The sequence below is a fragment of the Chelonoidis abingdonii genome, chromosome 1, assembly GCF_003597395.2.
Source record: "Chelonoidis abingdonii isolate Lonesome George chromosome 1, CheloAbing_2.0, whole genome shotgun sequence".
NCBI classification, from domain to species: Eukaryota; Metazoa; Chordata; order Testudines; family Testudinidae; genus Chelonoidis; species Chelonoidis abingdonii.
In genome coordinates, this window is record NC_133769.1 from 92,109,086 (window position 1) to 92,133,488 (window position 24,403).

A 24,403-nucleotide genomic window follows, 5' to 3' on the forward strand; every position below is an offset into this window, starting at 1 on the left:
TATCCTGTCCCCTGATTGGTTCTCTGGTCAGGTGACAGCCAGGCTTACTGAACTTGTTAACCCTTTACAGTCAAAGAGAAGTACTTCTGTGCTATTAACTTTTCTTATCTGTTTATAACACCACTCTGGTTAGCATCATTGGTTTGACTTGAATACCTAATGCTTGGGGTTCCCTGCCAAAGAACAGCTGGTAAATGCAGGCACTTTACTTCAGTAACCAGGTCCTGGAGTGTTTAAATTTTAGATTGTTTGTCTCTTTGTTAATAGAAAGTATCTGGTTCTTTGTTTCCCCAAATAAGTTTAAAAATAAATTCAAATAAGAAAGGAACAAAATCTGCCCCCAGGTATCTGCACAGAACTTCCATTGAGTGAGAGCAGAATTTGGCCCCAAAGTATTTGCGTAGTGGAAGTTTGCAACCTGAAAAGTTCCCAAAACAGAATGTATCAAAAGGAATTAATTGGGTGCTTTGCTCCTAGTTGCCTTTGCATTAGTTTGAGACCATTCTTTAGATGAGAGTTGGCTTTATTGCCTTTATTCTGCCTTGTTAGCAGTGGCAAGATAGTTTGATATCTCTAGATCCGAGCCTAATTAAGAAAGCTACCAATTTCATTTCAAAGCAATTAACCTTCTTTTGTGCCATATAATGTAACAAATACAAGAGCAATATATTTCAGCTGTATGACATTTTCAAAAATGGACTTTAATTAAGGACTGGAATCTTTGCTCATCTGGATACTACCATTAACCTCAGTTGGAGTCTGCATATGAACAAGGACTATACACAGGGTATGGGTTGTAGGATCAGGCTAATGGATTTAAACTCTGTGGGCATGGACGGCGGGTATAAGAGCCAAGGGGAGTCTAAGCCTCCCCAAACAGATTGTGGTGCCCCTCCCTCTGGCAGCACAAGGCAGCAGCCCAAGATATAGCCTCACATGCTACACCTGAGGCCCTACTCGCACTCATTCTTTTCCCCCATGACCACACCCATACTGCTCCTCTTCCCATTCCCCCTCTGCCACTTCCCCAGAGCCTCCCCTGCCCATGACTCTCGACCCCCTTTCCTGATGCCCCCCTATCTGCTGGGGGCAGAGAGGCACAAGTGGCAGATAGGGGAGCCTGAGGGGAAGGGGGCCAAGTGGTACAAGTAGCGGGAGGGGCCAAGCGGGAGCCTCACCAGGGGCAGAGTAGGGGGACTGGAGCATGGGTGGGGCCTCGGGGGGGAGGAGACTGAGCAAGAGCAGGGCCACAGTCTGGAGCAGGGGAGTGGGGCTATGGTCTGGGCGGCGGTGCCCCCTCCTACTCTAGGGAACTATAGCTAGCATCCCCAATGTACGAGTCACACGCTGCCCATGTCTGTGGGGCAGAGATCTTGGCTCCATGCATATCTATAAAATGCCTAGCATAGTACAAAAACAATGTTCATTTTTAAATATATATATTTTTATACAATGAAGAAGCTAATCAATTTGGCTAAAATTAGAAGTGACCCAAACATTTATCCCAAATTTATAACAAACCTACCCTGAAGTTTTAATGAAAATCAAAAAAATTCAGTATGTTTAATAATCAGAGTCAGGACTGCAAGAACAGAAGTGCTGAACAAATGCTGTTCTCTAGGCATTTATAATGCATCTGAAGGCAGAAGGGGCTACAAATCTCTCAGGAGAGCTTAATCGTATGCCATTTTCAGCTTAGGGGAGTTGGATGGATGCTTATTCAGACCAAATCTTGGAACTTTGTGAGGTTTACCCATCATGAATTGAAACATGTAGTATGATACACTTCAGAGAACATCCTGGAAATTCCTTTCATATATCAGCTCTAGCTCCATCCCTAAATGTTCTTCATAAAATAGTCTTTCAAATTTATTCCAAAGATACCAGTTCACTGCTCAAATCAACAGACTAGCCACCCATGAAGGCCTACCTAATACAAAAACTTGGGAACAGATTCTATACTGCACCTCAGAAGAGGAGCAGCCCAGAAAGTGTAATACACGAAAAAGCAAGCAGAGTTGGCTTTAAACCACTTCTGTGCTGCCTAAATTCTAGGCTGAGTGGAGTCCATTGTGGTCCCTGGTACAAATTAGAAGAGCCCAGGGCGTGCTCTAATTACAGCAGTCTTCACCTGCATGTCATTGGGGCCATGTCACAGCTCAAAACAGTCTAGAATTTGCATAGCACTCGGCTTTACAAAACCTCCTCACATCTGAGACACACCCTCCATCTCTGTGCATCTGCTGTGGGTTATGTGGGAGAACAACACAGAGCAATAAGGCTATGTACTATGTAGGCCTGACTCTGTTCCTGCCATGGGGAAATTTTCTCCTGGATGGTTGTGGAGCCTTTATAGCTCCTATATGCCACTGGAGTAATATATGAGGGAGTGAGAACCTAGTTCTGCTGTAGGTTAGTATTCAAAGCAGTGTAGATCCCAACCACCCAAAACCGAAATCCGTGGCATATATTTTTTAAACTGAGAGACACGGGCTCAGAATAAGATAAACAACAGAACCTAGTGGAGAAATAGAACAGTAAAAAAACTGAAATTATGGGAGGTTTTCTGTAATCAGAACAGTATCAGTTACAGCTTGTCTAAATGGACTGAGGTACATGTGTGGTATAACTCCAAAGTCTTAGTGGAATCACTGTACCTCAGGGATGAAGCCAGCTCCATGTCTTTTCAGAAACTATTTTCGGTAATGTTGGACTATTACAATCAGGAAATAGGGCTAGGTACAGCAAATCACCTTCAAATAGGTGTGAGTGCATGTGTGTGTTCTGTACAGTGGTAGGCAAAAGGAATCCCTGAAAGATACTTACAATGTAATAAGGCAAGTGCCAGATACACACAGGCTGCATTTTAAGAGGATGACACAAATTCTATGGAAGAGGAACAGAGAGAACACCATAGGTTGAACAAATCTTAGTGAAGATTTCTGAATGCCTTAAAAGTCGCTTTATTAGAGCTGATACTGTTTTGAACTTGTTTTCCCATGTAAAGTTGTTGGGAGCAATTGACTGAGACCCATGGTATTTCAGAGAGCCCCCATAATGTTGATTTAGGGTAAATAATACACCACATTTTGTTCAATGCTAGCGTGTCTTTTCCTGCACTCGGTACAGGGATGGACTGGGTGACCTGTCAGATTTGTTCCATTTCTAACCTCTGCCATTCTAGTCCCTGTGAAATTTAGTATCTTTCCCTGGTGTCACCAACAGACACACTCAGATTGATTCAGCCAGCTCTGGAAAAGACAGGATTCTGCTAGATGATCAGCATTTCAGTATGTCTATGGAATTTTCATTTGTTTTTCCTTCTCCACTCTTAGCAAGAGAGATTAATAACCTTAATGCTACAGTTACTACATTTTAAAATAAATGCAAGTAGCTAAAGTAAGATGTCCTTTGGAACAAATAGTAGTTCGACTCCTTTGCATATTCCACCAACATTCAGTTCTGTATCTTTTATACATCTTAGCCCATGTCTACACTGCACACCTTACAATGGCACAGTTATGCCGCTACATCTGCACCATTGTAAGGCACTCAGTGTAACCACTCTTTGTTATCAGGAGAGAGCTCTCCCAGTGACGAAATAAAACCACCCCCAATAAGGCACGATAGCTTCGGTGGCAGGAAAGCGTCTCGCACTGATGAAGCACTATCCACACCGGTGCTTTTTGTCGTTAAAACTTTTGTCATTCGGGGGGTGTTTTTTCACACCTCTGAGTAACAAAAGTTTTAAAAATAGAAGTGCAATGTAGAATCATGGAATATGAGGGTTCGAGGGGACCTCAGTAGGTCATCTAGTCCAACCCCCCTGCTCAAAGTAGGAGCAATCCCCAGACAGATTTTTACCCCAGATTTTTAACCCCTCAAGGATTAAACTCACAACTCTAGGTTTAGCAGGCCAATGTGCAAACCACTGAGCTAGCCCTTCCCCCACAACATAGCCTTGATGTTGGATGATCATAATCATATGACATAGAAATGGTTATATAGAGAGCAGCTTTCAGTGTGCTTGCACAGCCATTTAGGAACAATCTACATTTGTATCACTATGTATGGTCATAATCATAGATATCTATGCAAAATAATTTCACACCTGCAAGGAAAATGGACAAACCTTTTTGCTGTGTTATCTGGGGAAATGGTAGAATGAACCCAGAGAAGGAATGTAAGCCTCTCAACGCAGGAGCTCAAGGTTAAGTTCAAGTGCAACTTGCTATGTGAGTTGGTCTCAAAAGTGATTGCCATGGTGACTAGTATTCACTGCCACCCAGAAAGCGGGGGCCTTGGAGAAGGAAGTCAGGTGGACTTCAAATGGAAAAAATGAAAAATAGTGTTGAAATATTTTTTTAAAACCCACAAATCTTTACACTTGTCTTTGAGCGGATGTCTGTTATAGAACATGACAAATTAGCTGTGGCACAGTGCCAGAGTTTAGGATACTGCAGTGAGAAGCAGAACGATTCTGCTGACTCAAGTCGGTTTATACTAGAAGCCAGATGAGGGAGGCTCATTCACTCCAATCCAGGCTGTAAAGGATTTGTGTGTCCCTTTGAGGAGGGGCAGAGAGAACTTGCACCTGAGGCCAGAAAGGTGAAACCTCAAAACAAGCCAAGCTCGGGTTGAGACTGAAGTTTTATTATCATTTAACAATAATGGCAAACCTCAGGAAGTGGTGAACTTGAACAATAAGGGCTTATCTTCACTGCTCACTAGGTTTGTGCTACAGCACTGAAAACAGCTGTGTAGAAGTTCTAGCACGGGTAGAACTGGAGCTCTCACGCCACCTCCCTGCCAGCTCCAGCCTGAGCCTGAGGTTCTCAACAGCTGTTTTTAGCTCTGTAGTGCGAGCCCAAGTCTGTGGACCCAGGCTCGGAGACTCGCTGCTGCCATTTTTAATACGCCATGTAGACCTACCCACTCAGGCTAGGTTAACTTGAGAGGAGTTAACTTGAGTGTAAATAACTCTGTAGTGAAGACATGTTCATAGCAGTTCAGGTGCAAAACCTGTGTGTGGATATGTGCACACTTGTGATGTGGAGAGAGCAGTGTGAGAACTTTCCCTATTCGCAAATCTTATTATGTTGTGGAAAATAGAAGGGACATTTATATTGGTTGGTGAATTTCAAAAGATTCGATGTTTCCATTTGGATAAGCACCCAAAAATGTAGGTGTTTATCCAAATCCCTTCGATATGGAGGTCTTACGCAAGCTTTCTCATGAGATTTCAGGACTTTGTTTTTATTTGGGCCAGAAATACTTTGAGGACGGCTTTTTTCATGGCATTCTAACATTTCTGCTTCTGGTCCAAAGCAGAACCTGGAAGTAAAAAGGGCAAGTGAATAAAAATGAAATATAATGGACAGCAGAGTTGACCAAACTTTTTTTGAACTTCAGAAAAACTTTGATTTTGGTTCAACTCAAGTTTTGGAAGAAAGATCAGGGAGAATGTCTGTAGTCCCTAATAATTTTCTCCCATCCCTACAAAGTAGTATTGTAGTTGTACACTGTGTGGGAGAGAGAGGAAAAACACAAAGTTTGCCCAGGATACAGAAGGGGGAAAAGGCATCAGTCCATTAAAGGAAGAGTAAAAAATATCAAAACCTGCCATGTTAGCTCTGTAAAAGACAAGAAGGGCAGCCAGTAGTAACCCAGGCCTAAAGAAGCTCCACAGAGACAAATCTCAGATTAGTGAGACTGGTGGCTGAGGAAAAGTTAATAGCATTCCAGCACTGAAAAAGCAAACAGGTTTCCCTCCTCATCAATGATTGAGAAGTGAAGTGAGTCAAAAACACCACACCTGAGGGCTGGACTCATGCAAATTCTACTCATAGTGGGAACAACCAGGAGGCAGGAAAAAAAAAAAGATTTTAAAAGTCACTAGGGCTGCTCATGCTATGAGAGCATTAAATGGGATCTGATGAAGATCCTGGGAGAAATGCTGCTCCGGTTGAAGGCAGTGTGAGTTTAGGAATTGCCTTCAGTGGGACCAGGATTTCATCATTTTTGTATTGTTAAAATAGTTGAAAGTAAAGCGGGTTGTTTTTTTTAAGGTGGCCGCAAGCATCACAAAAGGGAAATAACCTAAACTCAGGCCTAGGAAACTTCTGTAAGCAGGGGTAATAGAGAGAGGTATGGGCTGGTGTACCACTCTTATGTACCTTAATATTTTGTTTAATGTCTTTAGTTTTTGGATTTTTCTGTATGTCTTGGAAGCAGGATACAAGAACCCTCTGGAGCAAATTGTATGTGGTGTGGAAGACCTAAAATACAGTAGGAACTTCTTGGCAGGAGAGAGCCAGGACATGGGGATTTCACACAGCCTTGCACAATAGGGAGCTATTTCCCTGACTGCTTTTCCCATATGAACATGGAGGGGGAAATGACCACGTTAGGTCTGTGGCTAGTGGATCCTCTCTGAAGAGGGTATATTTGCTTGGCCAAAACCCTGTGGGGGAAAAACATTGAGCCCCCAACTTCTGTACCCTGCAGCAGGGGCTCTGACCTGGCTACATGCTGGATCTACTGTTCTGGTTATTCCTTTAGAGTTGCTTCTGATCCCATGCTCTGAGTCCACTCTGCATTTCTGTGAGCTGATCTCTCTAGGAAATCTGTATGATTGTACCTGCTCATTCACTCAACTCATTCACTTTCCCACTGCCTCGCTAGTGGGCGCATGGGGAAGCCTATTGAAAAATGGGAGTCTTTCGATTGACTTCAATGGGCTTTTGATCCAGTTTGAAGGGCCAGATTATGAAAGGTAGGTGCCAGGGCCATCCCTACCAATTATGGTGCCCTACGCAACTTGAGCACCTGCTCCCCTTTCCCCCATCCCCTGCCCTGCAGAGGGTGTGGGCTGTGCTGAAGGCCTGCAGGACTGGCAGCAGGAAGCAGAAGCCGTTGCCAGGCTCCCCTCCGCTAATTCCCTGTGCTGCGTCCGTCACTGGGGGAGTGGGCTTGGGAGAAGAGGTCGAAAATAGGGGCAGGGCGGAGGGAGTTGTCCTGGATCCTGCACCCCCCTAGGAACGCACAGGGGGTCAGCTGGGGAATGGGGCTGGCTGCTGGTGCTACTGCATACGAAGCACGCAGCTCCATAGGGCACTATGCGTATGTCTAAGGATGGCCCTGGTAGGCGCCTAGTGTTTGAAAATCCCACTAGGCCCCTATGTGCATCTTTAGGAGCCTAAATGTTATTTTTTTTAAGTATTTAGGCCAAAGACCCTATTTTCCTCAAGAGAACACACAGACCCTGTGAGTTAGCGTCCAAATTCACTCCCTCTTGGTCATACGTTTAGTTGCTACCTCAAAGCCCAATAGTACAACATGCACTATGCTGCCTACAGTTTTCTAGTGATCTTGATAATTATTAAAATATCATACTCCTCGATATGTGTGTGAAATGTTGTTAAGAAATATATACATTAAATAATATGCCAACAATCTAGTAAACATAATGCAATTTGCAATTGATCCTTCACTTAGTTTTCTTGATTCATTATAAATCTATCCAAGCTGTTGAATTTGAAACTGAATTTCATGTAATTTCATGGTTAGCTCCTGAAAGTTAATTTTCTAGCCCATTTTAGTTTACTGTATCAAACTGTCATATATGATGTTTTCACTTTCTAATGTACAATATCTATAACGTATTATTTCATTTTCAATGTTCATGTGATTAATCTGATCTGTGTGTTCTAGAGCAGCATTTTTAAATCTCATTTCTTTGTAAATTATGTGCATGTATTATGCAGTGTTTAAACATTTTTTAAATGTAATGCTTATGAAAGTGAATGACTAAGTAGCAAGATCCTCTGCAAATGGCTCCTCTTTAGTCCTGGTTTACAACACCCCTGAGGAGCAGAGATTTCCTATTGTGCTGAATTGAATTACAGTGTCACGTTCCTTTATGGTGTATTCCCTGTACTTCACTCATACGTTGTAGATTCTTGAGGTGCTGTAAAAATTAATGGAACTTAACATTAATTTTAAATATTATACCACTTATTCATGGGCCAATCTTATTTGTGTTTCTTATTTAGCTTTATTATACACAACAAAGACACTTTTTTCAGCAATGCTACAAGAAGTAGAATAGTACACCATATTTTACAGAGAGTGAAATACGAAGAAGGAAAAAACAAAATTGGTAAGTGCTGAACAAGGTGCTTTTTAATTTGGTGTAAAACTCAGTAAAGCCAGGACATGCTCCTTATAGGTCAGCTTTGGGTTTTTTAAATCTCCTCACTGGGTACATAGCTCACACATTTCCAGGGTGGTCACTTTTTCTTGGTTTGCCCAGTCATTTTGAAGACAAGGCAATGGAATGTTGGGCCACTTTTCCATGAAAGGATATGGCTGACACCTCAGAAGACTATTTCCCTGTGCAGTAGGGAAGGCTGATATAAGATAAACAAGAGGCACACGAGGTATTAACTGCTGATGCTAAATAGACATATTGGCCCATTGCAAAAGGAGAACTTGCAACTCACTTTGGGTCAAAGTGTGGAGGTGCTTGGAGGGATGGGAAACTCATGCAGCCCTGAGTTTCAGACTTCAGCAATCCTGCACGAATCCCTGTTCCCCTCTCTTCATGCACGGAGGTCATGGAGGTTACTGCAGCCCCCTGAATCCTTTCCATGGAGGGAGAGGGAGACCAAGACTGAGTTCTCCACAAATTTCCTCTGCAAAAAATGGTGTCTTGACACAGGTGTGGGTTGGCTGGAGAGCTGTGTCCTCCTCCTCTTCTCTGCATGCAGAAGAATGTTCTTCATTCTAATGGGCCTTTGCACTGCTTCTGGCTGAGAGCTCCATGTCCGAACTGTCAGCTGATGGGGTAGCAAAACCCTTTCAGTTTCCCCAGCTGACAACAAGCCAGGGAGGAACTTCTTTCCCTGTGTGCCCAGAATTAGGGAAGCACCACATGTGCTAGATGCCTCCCTGATGTCATCCTCAGCACCAGGGCTGGAATCAGATTCCACTCATGAGCAATGGGAAGAGTCAGGGGGCTGCATATTCCACATGCAGATACCGCCTGGGCTGCTGTGTTCTCCTGCTTGCCTCCGGATCCAAGTATCTATCCATGTGGCTCCCACCACTGTAGTATCAGAGTATCTTCTGCATAGGCTTCTGGACTGTAGGAACCTAGCCAGGCTAAACAGCTCTGGTGGGTTTCACACCATAGAGAAACCAGGGACCAAGATGTGTCCCATAGCAGAGACTAATACAACCAGCAAAAATGATATTTATGATAAATTAATGCTTCTCATTGGACTATTCTTATAAGATTTCCTCAACTGATTAAGAATAGAATATGGAGTCTTTTGCCTCTAGGTCACTGGTTTGAATATCCCCAAGTAAACATAGGGGCAGGTTATATACTTTTGTGGTGCTCAGGCAGTAGGAATATTCAGGCCTGGCCTAGGGGCCCTGCTCCACCAATATTTGGAGCTAGGTCTCTCCCTCGGCCCTGCCTGGATCAGGCCCTGGCCCCCGCTCCCCTACAGACCCCCAACACCCCTGGCCTCCCTGCCTGAAAGAAAGCAGCATGTGCCTCTCCCCTGCCTGCTTGTACTGCTGGTGTAGCACATTGCTACGCAGAGCGGCTCCCAGCAGAACTGCTGTCTGCTGTCCCAGGGTCCTAGTGCCCGCCATCCACTAATGGCAAGGCAGGCTGTTCTTACCCTGCCCTTCCGCCCTAGCCCTGAGCCTCTCCAATGCCCCAAACCCCTCATCCTCAGCCCCAACCCTCGTCCCCCTGCACCCTAATCCTCTGCCCCAGCCCGGAGCCCCTCCTGCATCATGAACCCCTCATCTGCCAGCCCTCATCCCCTCACATCCTAATCCTCTGCCCCAGCCCTGAGCCCCCTCCTGCATCATGAACCCCTCATCTTCAGCCCCAACTCTCATCCCCCTGCACCCTAATCCTCTGCCCCAGCCCTGAGCACCTCCTGCATCATGAACCCCTCATCCTCAGCTCCACAGCCCTCACTCCTGCACTCCCTCCTTTCCCCAAACTCCCTCCCAGAGCATGCACCCCCTCCCCCTTCCCACACACCCCCTTCTGCCCCCAAACGCCCTCCCAGAGCCTGCACCCTTCACCCCTTCCTATGCCCCAGCCCAGAGCCTGCACCCAAACTCTATCCCAAAGCCTGCACCTATCACCCCCTCCTGCACACCCACCCCCTGCTCCAGCCCGGAGCCTGCACCCAATACTCAAATTCCATTCCAAAGCCTGCACCCCGCACCCCTCCTGCACCCTAATCCTCAGCCCAGGACCTGCACCCCAGACATCCTCCCCACACCCAAACTCCCTCCCAGAGCCTTAGGCAGGGGTGGCAGAGTTTGGAGGGGTGGGTTCTGGGCACCACCAAAATTTCTACAAACTTGCCACCCATGCAAGTGAATACTGCCGTGTCCAATAGCTGTTCAGTGGCCTTTCAGTAAATTTCCAAGTAAACAGTCATCTTCAGCACAGCTGGCACTAAGTACTTCTCTTGTGTTGTCAGTCTTGGCTGAGGGGCCAAAGCCTTAATGGACAGGGAGGATGAACTGTCCTTCCCCCACAACTAGTGGTCCCTTTGGGTCAAAGTTCAGGTATGTTGTTGGGCCTCACGCTGCTACTACCAGTCTTGTGGCTGTTCTCTCAGTAGATAGCTTCAGTCTCCAGCCATCAATCCAACAGCTCTCAGAACAGTAAGTTAAATAAATGTAATGATTCTATTTTCATATGGAATTAAGACTTTCGGCTGTTTCGTTACACTATGATACAAAAATTCAAAGGTTTTGTCTGAAATTTGCAGAATGCTAAGAAATGTGGCATCTCACTTAAACAAAGTTTGCAAATATATCCTCACATAGACTTTAATATATGATTATTAGATCAAAATATTTGGGGTGAAAGTCAATGCCTGTTTACTTCACTGTGGTGTATTTGTCCCTCAAAGCTTTATATTCAAAGCCTAACGAATTGTAGATTGTGAATAATATGGTAAAATACAGTAGCAAGTATCTGAATGTTGTATTCGTCCTTCCCCTGTGCTCCGCCATAGTATGATAAACATATGAAAGAAGTATTTTTGTTACTCGTACCTTTCACTGAACTTCATTTACCAGTCTCATGAAAATGTGCTTGTCCTCCTCATTTTACAGTTATTCTAGCTCTGCTTCTAATTAAATTTATATTTTTGGCTTTTAGGTCTGAATCGATTGCTTACTAATGGCTCCTATGAAGCTGCGTTTCCTCTTCATGAGGTACTTTTGTAACATTTCTTGTTGGCTTTTAATTAATCTTTTATACCAATGTCACTGGGCCTGAGTCTCCTCTTACTCTGATTTTACATTATTGTGTCGCCATTGGCTTCAGTAGAAAATTACTCCTTATTAACACAGACGGTGTGAGCATTTTCTATGCTTTCTTTTATTTAATCCAGCTCATTAGAAAATGTTGATAGCTCTTCCTGAAAATTCATGTGCTTCAGACTCACACACTGTCCCCCATTGGTGGCTATGAATAATGTGGTAGTAACAATCATGTATTACAGGATTTCTCAAACATGTTCATGGTGTGGAACACATCCAAATACAGTGTGTGTCTGGGGGCACCACCTTCCTCCCTTTTACAGTCACACAGATCATTCCCACTCCTTCACTTGCAATCACAGCTCCCACTAGCAATCCCTGTGGCAACTACCTCAATTGTTTTGTATAGAAAAGCAACTTTAGGGATGTATTTAATGTGCTTTTAACTCCTTTTAATGCTGTCTAGCAGCTAGAAACAAAGAAGAGCCAGTATCATATCACCAGCTGACTCGTCACAGTCTAACAAGCAACATTATTGGTTTCATGAATCACACTTTGACAGTTACTCATATATTGTACATTGAAGTCCAAAACTCTTTATCTGAAAGCTGGAGATCGTCTCCTTTTAAGCTAATAAAATTAATTAAAACAGAATTATGCAAAACATCATCTATTGTATATTGGTTCTTACACTGCCCACGTCACCATGACATCTGAGCACCTTTCAGTTGTGCATGAATTCTTTACTTTCTTCAGTATTTTGACACTCCTTGCTATCCCCAAACCTCATCGCTTGGAATATTTCCAGCATCATGTCAAACACTTACTCAAAGTAAGCAGCCTCCTTCAGGCCTGCAGTTGGTACCACTTTGAAGATGATTATTTAACACCACTAAATGATTATGCATTATAACACCAGTTTGAGGTAAGTGTAGCTTACCTTATTGAGTTAATGGCAGAATACAGGTAATAGAACTCAAGATTCCCAGTCTTAGGATATCTCTACACAGCAACTGGAAGTCAGATTACAGTTTGGGTAGGCATACCCATGCTAACTTATACTATACGCACCTGAACTCCAATCACACTTCTCATTTCAGTATAAACATACCCACTCTTATGTTCTAATCACCAGACATACTGATCTGCTGAGCATGCATCTCCCTTAAATGAAGATTTCATGGTGGGACCCATTTGTTCTTAACCTTTTGTATACCGCAGTCCTCTTTTATATATCAGCCCTACCCTGGGAACCCCCTTCCATTTATCAATATGGAAGGGCAGTGTGGTCATGACCACCTGACATCTGTTTGCAACTCATAATCTAGTTACCAAATACAGGTCTAAGAAAAATCAACCTTTAAGACAAACTAATTCAACTAGACCATTGCTAAATCTGTCTTTTTGTTTTCATGCAAGGATTTTGTATAAACTGTTCAGTTAAAACACACATCTAGTTCCAGAGATTTCTTGGCAACTATTATTCTTTGCTCAATGTTTAAATCTGTATTTCAGGGAAGCTACCGAAGTAAAAATTCCATAAGAAACCATGGAGCAGAAAACCACAGACATCTGCTTTATGAGTGCTGGGCCTCATGGGGCGTGTGGTATAAATACCAGCCCTTGGATCTTGTACGGTAAAACTTTTTATTTGCTTTTAAAATGTTGCACTGTGTTCTGGGATACAGAGTGGGATAAGAGGGTAGGAAAGTCTAACAGAAGCATGAAGGACTTAGTTAATTCCTCTGACAAATTAGCCTAAACTCTCACACTTTAAAAGTGTGAGGGCCATGGCCTCCCCAGCCCCCTAGGTCTGGTGTCCCTGGGCCCCGTGGGTGTGGAAAGCCTGAATGTTCTTTGTGCCCAGGTCCCCAATAAATCTTAATCTGCCTCTGGCTACAAGGATCTATACATAAAATCTGTATTTAAAAGGTAGCAGCATCATTGAATATACTGATATGTTGGCAATTTGGGAGGGCTATTAAGAGCCTGAAATTGATACAGTTAATTCGTTTTTCTTTTTTAAAGGACTGTAGTACTGTAACTGATAGGAGCCTTTTGCTTTTATTGTTTTTTTAATTGTTCTGAAATAGAATGATTTGTAAAAGATTCCCAGGAAGCACTAGGAGTTATTCTTTAAGGCTCCATAAAGCTCTTTTTTCTGCAACTTCATAAAATGGGAATTTGCTTTTTCTAGAGAAAAAAATATTCACAGAGGAATACAATAATAGGGGTTTGCTTGAGTCATGTAGTTTTTTAAAATGTGCTCGAAACAATGTAAAGCACAGTAATATATTTTTAGGTAGTATATCAACTTCTTTAGATGTTATCATTTCTTTTTGAGCCCCTTGGCCAAGTCTTCGCTAATTTACAAAACAAATTACACTGTTGGTTCAGTGGTGAACCAGTAATTGCATTGAAGTAGTTTTGTTTTTGTTTTTTAAATGTCCCCAGCATAAGAGCAGTTTACACAATGGGAGTAATGGTGATTCAGTAGACAGGTCTACATGAGCAGGAGGAGAACAAGGGCAGAGAGGCAGATACGAGGCTTGCTGAGTATTCACAGGTGACTGAGTAAAAGGCGACATCAGACCCAGCCTGACATTTTAAGTTGCTGATTGTAGTGCAGGCACAGGAGGAAGGGTGTCAGGAAAGGAGTGGGCACCCTTTTCTCTCTCCCTTCCCAGCTGCTAAAACACTCCCATACACCTTTTCCTAACCCACACCAAAACATCCCTCCATACCGCCTCTCCTTCCTCGTATGCCACGTGCCCTGGTTTTTCACCTTGAACAGTTGACCATATTAGCAAAAACTGCTGTTCACCTCAGTTAAAACTGCATGAATCTATGTACCCAAAACACAAGTGTTTATACTAGTTCTGCCATGAGTGCTCATTTCATAGCTTTCCCCAGCCATGGTACTGTAGAAAATCTATGTAAAGCCCATACCCAGAGGGAGTGGGAGTTGAGGGTTATCTGTTAGGGTCCTAATGGGGCCAGTTTTCCAATACCCAACATTGCCACCCAATATTTGTGTTGTCAGACTCTTTAGAGAGGCCAAGGACTAAGTGAGCTACCAATAGTGAAAAACCTTCTCATTCATAGATATGATACTCTCAAGTCAAGTTAGAGTCACATTGCCAGGGTGAGAAGAGAAGTTGTTGCTTTTATGTTTGTTTTTTCTTGCCATTAAATGTGGTCTTCCAGTGCACTCAATCTGGCACCTTCCATGGCCATTAACTTTACTTTAATCACACCAGTTGGCCAGTATGGAGATCTTAGTCACTAGACATAAACAAGAAAACAGCATTTGAGGGGTATTGCACAATTCAGTGTTTCATTCCACTTGGAAGCACCAGGGAGCATGAGAAGTACAGATTCTACAAATTGCAAAGGCATCGTTGTTGATCAGCAGCTGTGAAAGGGTCAGCTTACTCGCATTGCTGCCTAAATGTAATTTCCATACTGTTGTTACAAGAATCTTTCAAAATCACGAGAACTGAAAGTGATTAAAGGGGGACAATCTCCCTCTCTCTTTTCCCTTCCCTAAGTTCATTCACTTTGGCCTTGCTCCTAAACCTGTTAAAGTGAATGAAAGCAGTCCCCACTGACTTCAGTGGGCTTTGGATCAGTCCCTCTGTGCACTTGTCAATGCTTTGTGCATAGACTTTTTCCCCTCTCTGTAGTCAGCGAGTCATTTTCCCCTCTTGTTTGTGTGAGTCTTTCACACAGCAACAAGGGAGAGAGAAAAACATTTTTTACAAAAAGAAAAGGAAAATGAGATTGTAAAACTACCAAAAAGGGCATGAGGGTGGGGTAATACCTCGGGAAAATATGTAGCTCTTTCTTTTGTTTTAAATAACTAGATTTCAGGTTGACAGTGCCCCTTTAACCTTCACTCAATCCCGCCATATATGGTTTACATAACAGATACTTTAACAGCCTTCAGACATCTGCTAGAGTGCCATAGCTGCATTGAGTTTATGTGGTATAATAAGTCCTGTATAGGATTTTTTACTGAACTGTAAAAGGATGAATGAAGAAAGAAATTTTCTTGGCTGAGGTCCAAATCTGTCTCTCCTCTAACATCCTGTGTGCCTTCTGGGTGTCCTGATCCCAAGCAATCATATAATTAAGCTTGATAAACTTAGAGATCTCCAATAATAAATTGTATAGTGCTAAAGGCAGAATTTGTTTATTCTTTTATAAGGCATTATCATTCTAAATACTAACAGGCTACAAAATATGTGTGTTGTTGCTAAATATGTAGGGTGAAATCTTGGCCCCTCTGAAAGTCAGTTGTAGTTCTGCCACTGACTTCAGTCAGGCCCGGCTTCACCTCCATGTACGGGGGTCCTGGAAGGCTGATTTTCCTGAGATGATGTAAGGTTGAGCCATGTTGTCTGTAATGTTGTGATTGTGCTAATAGTGATGTGTGGGTCTCTGGATGGAAGCAAGAGTATTGGCTATTTGATGTCTTCACTTTTCATTTCCTTGCTTTTGAGGTTTTGTGTTAGGGAATGTTTTCTGTACAGTGACCTTATTAGATGCACAGCATGTTTGTTAGTATAATTATTAATGATCTGGAAAATGGGGTGAAACATGAGATGGCAACCTTTGCAGAAGACACATTATTGAGGTGAGTCAAAAGAAGCAAAGACTGAATAACTTTAGAGGGACCTTCCAAAGCTACATGAATGAGCAGCGTGATGGTAGATGAAAGTCGGTGTTGAGAAATGCATGGTAATGCACATTGGAAGGAATAATTTCAACTACCCATATTCATTACCGAGTACTAAATATAATGTAACGGCTCAGCTAAAAGACAACACTGTGGGTAGCTCAATGAAAATCTCTGGTCAACGTGTAGTGACAATCAGAAATAGGAAACAAAGCATAGCTAAGCTCATGCTTGGTGCAGCTGATGGGAAGAGAAAGGTAAATGTGTCTCTAAGCCACCTTATGGACCTGATTCTGGTCTTACTCTCAATGCAGTACATGGAGTTATCACAGTGTAAAACTTGTGAGTGTGACAAGAAAGATGCCATTTATCTGTATCTAAATCAGTATGTATCAAAGCAATGGCTGTACAGAGTGCTCTTTAAAAGATAACTGTTCACAGGCGGCCTCAGTTGTCTCCTTCCTACACTGCAGAAGTTTAGATTGCCAGTGGCAGCACCTAATCATTTTGCCATTTAATGCACAAATTAAAACTGAGATCAGCCTTGATATCAGAAGAAGCTGTTGGCTTGATCTCTGGATTGTAAGAGGAGCCCTGCATTTTGCAACCAGCAGATATAAAGGGTTCAAATAGGGAAAAGACATGGTTTGTCAGGAACAATTTTCAGTTAAGGGAGCAGAAAGAGAGAACATCCATGCTGGAGTGTGAAAAGCACCATAGTACAAGAAAAATCTCATCTGCGGGGGGTCAGAGTTGCTGGGTAAGCTATGCCTTAGATCACTTTTTGTCCCTCTCAAGTGCACCCTTCAGGTGAAACAAGACTGGCTTCCTGCACCTCACTCTAGGTGGAACTCCCATGCAGTTGAATCGCTCTCAGCCTGGATCTCTGGGCTGCAACCCCCACCCCCCACCCCTTTTACCAACCATGTTAACCCAACAGGCTCAGCTGAGTTTGGCACCTGTCATCCCCTTTTTCTCAGGGAACTGGTGACTGATTAATGTGGCTCAAAAGCAGCTTCTTCACAACAAAGTTAGTACTTAATTGCAATAGGAAACACAGACTTTAGAAAAAGAGGTTATCACAACAAAGAATCCTGTATGCATATTTCCTACCTAACCTTAATCTATCCATCGCTCAGGTAGGTCCAGCATATTCCCATCTCTGGGTTGGGAGTGACAGCCTCCTTGCTGCACTCCTTGTGGTGTACTGTGTCTCAGTCAGTTTGGGGTGCCAGACTCAGTGTGCTGAAAACTCACTCACCCTCTCCTCTTTCCTGTGGCCAGCATCCTTAAGGTTTAGGAGCCCGTTTGATCCTTGGTTTTGGCCTGGGAAGAATACACTACAGCGGACCAGCTGTAGGCAGGGGATATCTCTAATGAATAGCTTCCCAATTGTTCTCCAGTGAGTCTCATCTTTGTCATTGTTTCATTTTCTGTTGGTTTCTTCCTTAACAGTCTCCTGTGACCTAACTCCTGGTAGCAAGCAAATTAATATCGAACACATAACTTAAGGAACATAAAAATACTACACATAACTGCCTCATTCACCACAGAAGACTGTCTTTAATACTTTGCTTCACTACTTTGAATTATATACATCGGTAAAAATAGGTGCTGATGCAAATAATCTCATAAAATGTAAATTTTCTTTCTCAGTGGAGCAGACAGATTGTCAGCCAAAAATTAGGCCATGGGGTTCACTCATGCAGTTGAGTCAGGCATCTGAAACTGATGTCAGTGTGTCTTTGTACAGCGAGACTTGCTACTCTTGTCAGAACTGACGGGGACTGCCATATTTCCGTCTCTTTAGTCACAAGAATTGTGGACTGTTGAATGACAGAGGAATAAAAGCAATATGACAACATTTGGCCTTTGGTCTAGTGAAGCTGAGTTTGAATGATGATAATCAGTGTAGATCAATCTTCACATTGCTTTAAAAATACAAAATATCATCTTAATTCAGACAGATGGATTGCTCAAACTGGAAACTCTTTGACATGCATTTTAAAATTGATGATTTCGTTCATTGCAGGCCAAGTATTGTTCACTTTCTTTCTCTTTCCTCCACTGGCTCTCACCCCAGAAACAACATGGGTGTTTTCTTCCTTATGTAAAAGGCTGATCAAGAATTTTTTCAGGTAGTCTAAAGGCAACAACATGGTTGGTTTCACTCTTTGACCCTGGCAGTCAGATGCTTCAATATTAGCATAACAGGTTGTGCTGATGTAAAACATATTTAAACTGACCTGACGCCCAGCTGTGATTTGACCCTAAAGTTTCTGAAGCATAGGATGGTAATATTTCCTCATTCGTTAAAATGAATCTGGAGAATGATCTTTTAAACTTTTCATTATCGTTATTATTGATTGATTTATAAAGCATCGGACGTCATGATCAGGGTGCAGTACGCTTTCAGTCCATGTTGGAATTGTGAAATAAATTTTCTAAAGACTCTGGTAAGAGAAGTTCCAAACAGAAATAAGAAAGCAAGGTAGAAGAATGCTCTCTGATTCATCAATTCTTCTTTGGGTGATTGCACATATGCATTCCACTCTTGCTGTCAGTGCACTCAGCACATGGCCGTTGGGAACTTTTTCCCTCAGAGGTACCCATTGGCCGGTTCAAGCTCCACTGCTGCCATGCACCACTGTGTGCAGGTATAAAGGGCAGAACTGCATCTAGTCCTCCTTAATTCCTTCTTACCACCCATTATGGTCGTTGGAACTCTGTACTACAATGGACTCCATGTGTGCATGTGTGTGTGTGATTAGTCTATTTGTCAGACTTGTTGTTTTCCCCATTTGAAGTGTATTCCATTCACAGCACCAAGGTATGTCCCAGTCACTGGATTTCAAGTCGTGTGCTTTTTGTGCCAGTAAGTGACCTCTCCAGTAGATTCCTGAAGTGCTTAGGGGAAGCATACATGAATGGTGGCCGATTAGCAGGGAGTTCAAACCTAGGACAAAGAAGCAGGGGCGGCTCTAGGCATTTTGCCACCCCAAACACGGCAGGCAGGCTGCCTTCGGCGGCTTGCCTGCGGAGGGTCCGCTGTATAACGGAGAGCAGCATTTCGCCTTTTGTTTCCTGGACGTACAGAACCAATTACCAAATTTTCAGAAATGTTCAGCATCCAGCACTGCTGCCCTCGATGGGAGTTGTTGACTGTGCAGCATTTTTGAAGAACATGCAGGTGCGGCTAAGTATGGATTTAGGCTCCTGTTTTAGAAAATCTTAGTCCCAATATCTCCCCTCAAATATGACTTAAATCTTCCTTTTCTGTTAGCTAACAATGCTACATAAAACCTACAGAAACTGGCAGGTAACTTTACTCTGTTGTGTTTTAAACAGACGGTATTTTGGTGAGAAAATTGGCTTGTACTTTGCCTGGTTAGGCTGGTACACAGGAATGCTCTTCCCAGCTGCCTTCATTGGATTGTTTGTCTTTTTGTATGGAGTCACAACACTGAACCACTGCCAAGTCAGGTAAAGTGAGCACTTTTATTCGTGAAGTTACCCGTATTTGTACATGTTTGGGGTTGTTGTGTATAATTTGGTTCTATTTAATTTCTTATTTTAAAATTCACCATATGGTATCAAGTCTTTAACAAAAACAACGTAAACACATAGGGCAAGATTGTGCCTGGCTTTCACAAGGTAGTGGAGAACATGCATCAAGTCTCTCTTGTCTTGCGCTCTGGCATGTGGGCTGGATATCATGTGGTCCCCTGAGTGCATGGACTATGTAAAGCTAGGGGTGCTGTGCAAACTAGCGTCTCACAGTGACGGGGAGAGGGTGGAGCCATGGCTTTCTGAATGGCGAGAAGAGGGGAGAGGAAATGTCACTCTCCAAGGAGAGTGTGCTTCCCAAAGCTCCAGATGGCACTCTTCAGGCATTGTGCCACTTGGAGCTCCTCTGGAGGTATTGTACCTCCACACTGCTTCACAGCCTGATGCAATGCCTGAAAGAGTCCCTTGAAATTAACGAAATCCCCTTTAATCCATAATCACTATATTCCTCTCTCTTTCTGTCAGAGACCTCTCTTGGCTCAGGAACAATTTAGAAATGGTAAAGTGCTAATAACTCATCCTGTCTATCCTGCCAGCCACTTCAGGACTATTCTCTACATGTTTTCTAATCCTTTTTGATTTTGCTCTTTTTTTTGAAAAAAAAACAAAAGAACATGCCATCTAAAGATTTCAAAGTGCATGTGTTTTCTTGAGAAAGGCATTATTCATATATGAATCATAGATTATCAGGGTTGGAAGGGACCTCAGGAGGTCATCTAATCCAACCCCCTGCTCAAAGCAGGACCAATCCCCAAATGGCCCCCTCAAGGATTGAACTCACAACTCTGAGTTTAGCAGGCCAATGCTCAAACAACTGAGCTATCCCTCCCCCCACCACAGTCATAGTGTACATATCTCAAAGTGTTGTAGACAGCAAGCACATACTGACATCACTAACAGAAAGCACTAGAAATGTATGATAAGAGAAATTTAATTCACCATCTGTGATTTTAGAGAAATATATTGGTCCATTTTCAGAATGATAGTTGTGTATGAAAGTATCAGCCATTATCTTCTCTCTTTTTCCAGTAAAGAAGTCTGTCAAGCTACAGATATTATAATGTGTCCAATATGTGATAAATACTGTCCCTTCGTGAGGTTGTCAGACAGCTGTGTTTATGCCAAGGTACATTTAAACTATCCAAATAGAAAATGTTTATTCTTTCTCCGTATTTTGTTGGTTAAATAAAAAAAATTTCAAGTGACAGATCAAATTCAGTCCCTTCACTTCAATGAACCCCCTATACTATGACTGAATTTGATCTTTAGAATTTATTTACACATATTATGCAATTGCACTTGATATATTCAACAGTCACAAAAATTATGTCCTAGCACTTGGAACAGCACTTATGAACCATCTTGCATGCATAGCTTCTCAAAACAAATTACCTTGGGCTGAAAGGATGAACTGCCCCAGAAGTTATAAGTCTATACAAGAGATAACTGTTCAGCTGATATGGGCCTTGGTCCCAAGAGGTGCTGAGCATCTGTAACTCCCATGCTGAACACCATTCAGAATAAGGCCCACAGAGAGGATGTTGGTCTTTAGGACAGCCAGTCTAGCGGCTCTCATGAGCACCACCCATTTTTATCTTTATCTTTTAACAAAACAGAATACATTGTGAATAGAACCTACAGATAATGAATTCATCAGGTTATTGGTCTCATACACAGGTAACTCACCTTTTTGACAATGGAGCTACTGTCTTTTTTGCTGTTTTCATGGCAGTGTGGGGTAAGTCTTTCTCTGGATTTGTGTAATATTTAATACATTTTCCTTTAAACGTATGGTGTGAGATAGGACCCTTTAAACTCCAGCATGCCTAGTTTCAGATGCTGAAATGCAGAGTATTGGCTTGACTCTTCCCAAGCAAGTCTTTTCTGGTTCAGTGAAAATGTAGAGGGAAAGGGTAAGAATTTATATTTTTAATGTTCAGTTTCTGGACATTTTAATTTTAAAAATGGATCAAATAAGTAGTATCCAGGTGGACATTTATGTCCTGGTTGAAAAACTAGAGTTTTAAAATGTATTGATATTGAGTTAAGTTCTAGAGACTTTATTCCGTCATTCCTCAGGCCTTGTCTTTTCTGGGGAAAGGTTATATCCAAGCATAAGTGCTGGAACTAGAAGCTTGGGAGGTGCTGCAGCGCCCCCCTGACTTGAAGTGGTTTCTGTTATACACAGGATTTACAATTTGGTTCAAGGCTCTCAGCACCCCCATTATACAAATTGTTCCAGTGCCCCTGTATCCAAGAAAAATTCTCAGAGATCTGGGATGCTTTCTTGAAGTATATGAATGATCCTATTAAATACATGGGCCACCCCTTGCTAGGCACGCAGATAGGTGGCTAGCCCCTCCTGTTGCTTGTACTGCAGTGGCTATTCTTTATTTTTAGTGCACTAGATCTATTAGAGCTAGAATGAGTAGGTCTCCTCAAGCTGGGAATTACATCCCTAGCTTGAAGTGTAGACATACCCTCAGAGACACAGAATTTTTCTGAGGAGGATATTCTCGCCCAGGCTTACCAAATCTCAGAAATGGACAAATACTTTTTCCTATCAAGCATCTGGGCTTGATTTTCAAAGATGTAGAACATCTGCAGTTCCCACTGACTTCACTTGCAGTAATGAGTACTTAGCATTGTGAAAGCCAAGCCCTACCTTTTCAGGTTTTGTTATTTTAGAGGAAAAGACCTAAATGTCATCCCTTATGCCAAAAGATGTATTGTGCTTAGTGGAAACATTAGTACAGACTCTAGGGAGGAATGTCACTAATTTTCTTTTGCCTAGACTAGTTCTTGCTAAAGATACAATAGTTGTTAGCTAAGGATCAAGTTATGAGAAACCTCCGTCCTCTACTTCACATACTCACACACACACACACACATACACACAGACATGTTCACGCTTTGTACAGACTTTTGATAAAAATTAATGTTTGTCAATAAATTAAGCAATAAACAAGTTCTTTTAGGGTCATGTAACATTACAGCAGTTGCTTATTTGACATGGAGGAGGAGAATATTACAATGATTTTGTTGTCAAGCTTTGTTTGAAGCTCAACACCAAAGTTGTGTCATTCTTCAACCGGCGGTATTATCCAGAGGCAGTCATTATGAATGCTTCGCCAGAGAAGCAACTGAATGACTTTAATTTATATGCTGACTTCTTCCTTTCTCCACAGTTTTTTCAGGAGGCTAAGAGACACTAGAAGAGTCCTAATTATAATTCCTTCTTGACTACACAGAAGCATGGTTTCTCTGATAAAGGAATTAACACTGGAACAGTTGCTGAAATGCAAAGTTTAAAGAACAGAAACTAGTGGAAGTATTTAGTATTTTTATTACCAATAAGAAATGCCAATATACTCCTCAGAACATAAAACATTCTCCTCCTTCTGCTCTCAAAGGGGGCAGAATCTGAGGAGGTTCTTTAACATAAATCCACGAATATGTAGTGTATTCAAGAAGGTTAGAAGGAATGAGAGTATTCATCAATGCTCTAAAATAGAGTAAGAAAAGAGAGATGAACAATAGGTCATTAACCACTAGAGGAAGCCAGCCTCACAACTATAAAAGGTCACAAGTTAGACAGAAAGTGCTCAAGGAAGTCCTGTCGAGGGGGGTGTTTCGTAGAAGGTTGCTGTTAGGTTGAATCTCAAGACAGAGGCCATGTCTACACTACGGGATAATATCGAATTAGCTAAAATCGGTTTCATAAAACTGATATTATAAATTCGATTTCACGCAGCCACATAAGGCACAGTAATTCAGCGTTGTGCGTCCATGGTCCAAGGCTAGCATCGATTTCTGAAGCGTTGCATTGTGGGTAGCTATTCCGTAGCTATCCCATAGTTCCCGCAGTCTCCCCCGCCCCTTGGAATCATTGTCGCGGGTGGTTCTGGGTAAATGTCGTCAGTCATTCCTTCCTCCGGGAAAACAACAGCTGACAATCCTTTCGCGCCATTTTTCCCTGGATTGCCCTGGCAGACGCCATAGCACGGCAACCATGGAGCCCGTTCAGCTTCTTTTTTTTCCGGCACCGTATGTGTACTGGATGCCGCGGACAGAGGCGATACTCAGCGCTACACAGCAGCATTCATTTGCTTTTGCATGATAGCAGAGGTGGTTACCAGTCGTTCTGTACGCGTCTACTGCCGGAGTAAACTGGCAATGAGATGACGGTTATCTCTCCCCCTCTGTACTGTCCACTGCTATCATGAGTGCCCCTGTGAGATCGGCCGGGGGCGCAAAGCAAAATTGGGAATGACTCCCCGAGTTCATCCCTCCTTATGTTTTCTAAAAATAGAGTCAGTCCTGCCTAGAATAAGGGGCAAGTGTACTAGAGGACTAGTGTATCAGAGAGCACAGCTGCTCCGTGTAAGTATTCACAGGGGGTGGCCCCTGCAACAACCCCACCCATGCCTCCCTCCTCCCCCAACCTTCCTGGGCTACCGTGGCAGTGTCCCCCCCCATTTGTGTCATGAAGTTTAAAGAATGCAGGAATAAGAACAAAGACTTGTTAGTGAGATAAAATGAGGGGAGGCAGCCTCCCCGCGTATGACAGTCCAGGCAGGACAATAAGCGGTGCGGGGGAGAGGAGCCCAGCATGCTGCTGCTATGACAGTCCAGGCAGTACAGAATCCTTTTTTTTCACAGGAAAAGGAGGGGCTGATTGAAGCTCAGCCCCCAGTTGCTATGATGAAACGTTACTAGCCGTTCTGTCCTATCTACTTGGGAAGTGACCAGGAATCATTCCTGTTTTACCTAGGCGCCCCATATTCAGTTAAAAAGCATTGGAGCACTCAGGGGTTCATGAGGACAGTTACCAGTCCTACT

The 24,403-nt window shown here is 42.8% G+C and overlaps 1 protein-coding gene across 2 annotated transcripts in view; it reads left to right on the top strand.

The window, feature by feature from the left end:
• ANO4 (anoctamin 4) overlaps positions 1 to 24,403 on the top strand; it is a 322,747-nt gene that overhangs the window by 237,602 nt on the left and 60,742 nt on the right. For both annotated transcript variants that reach the window (XM_075067279.1, XM_032788584.2), the window contains 6 exons: positions 8,055 to 8,161; positions 11,210 to 11,265; positions 12,829 to 12,950; positions 19,343 to 19,477; positions 20,591 to 20,687; positions 21,239 to 21,299. In XM_075067279.1, the coding sequence (XP_074923380.1) occupies positions 8,055 to 8,161; positions 11,210 to 11,265; positions 12,829 to 12,950; positions 19,343 to 19,477; positions 20,591 to 20,687; positions 21,239 to 21,299 (578 nt within the window). The remainder of the gene's footprint in view (positions 1 to 8,054; positions 8,162 to 11,209; positions 11,266 to 12,828; positions 12,951 to 19,342; positions 19,478 to 20,590; positions 20,688 to 21,238; positions 21,300 to 24,403) is intronic.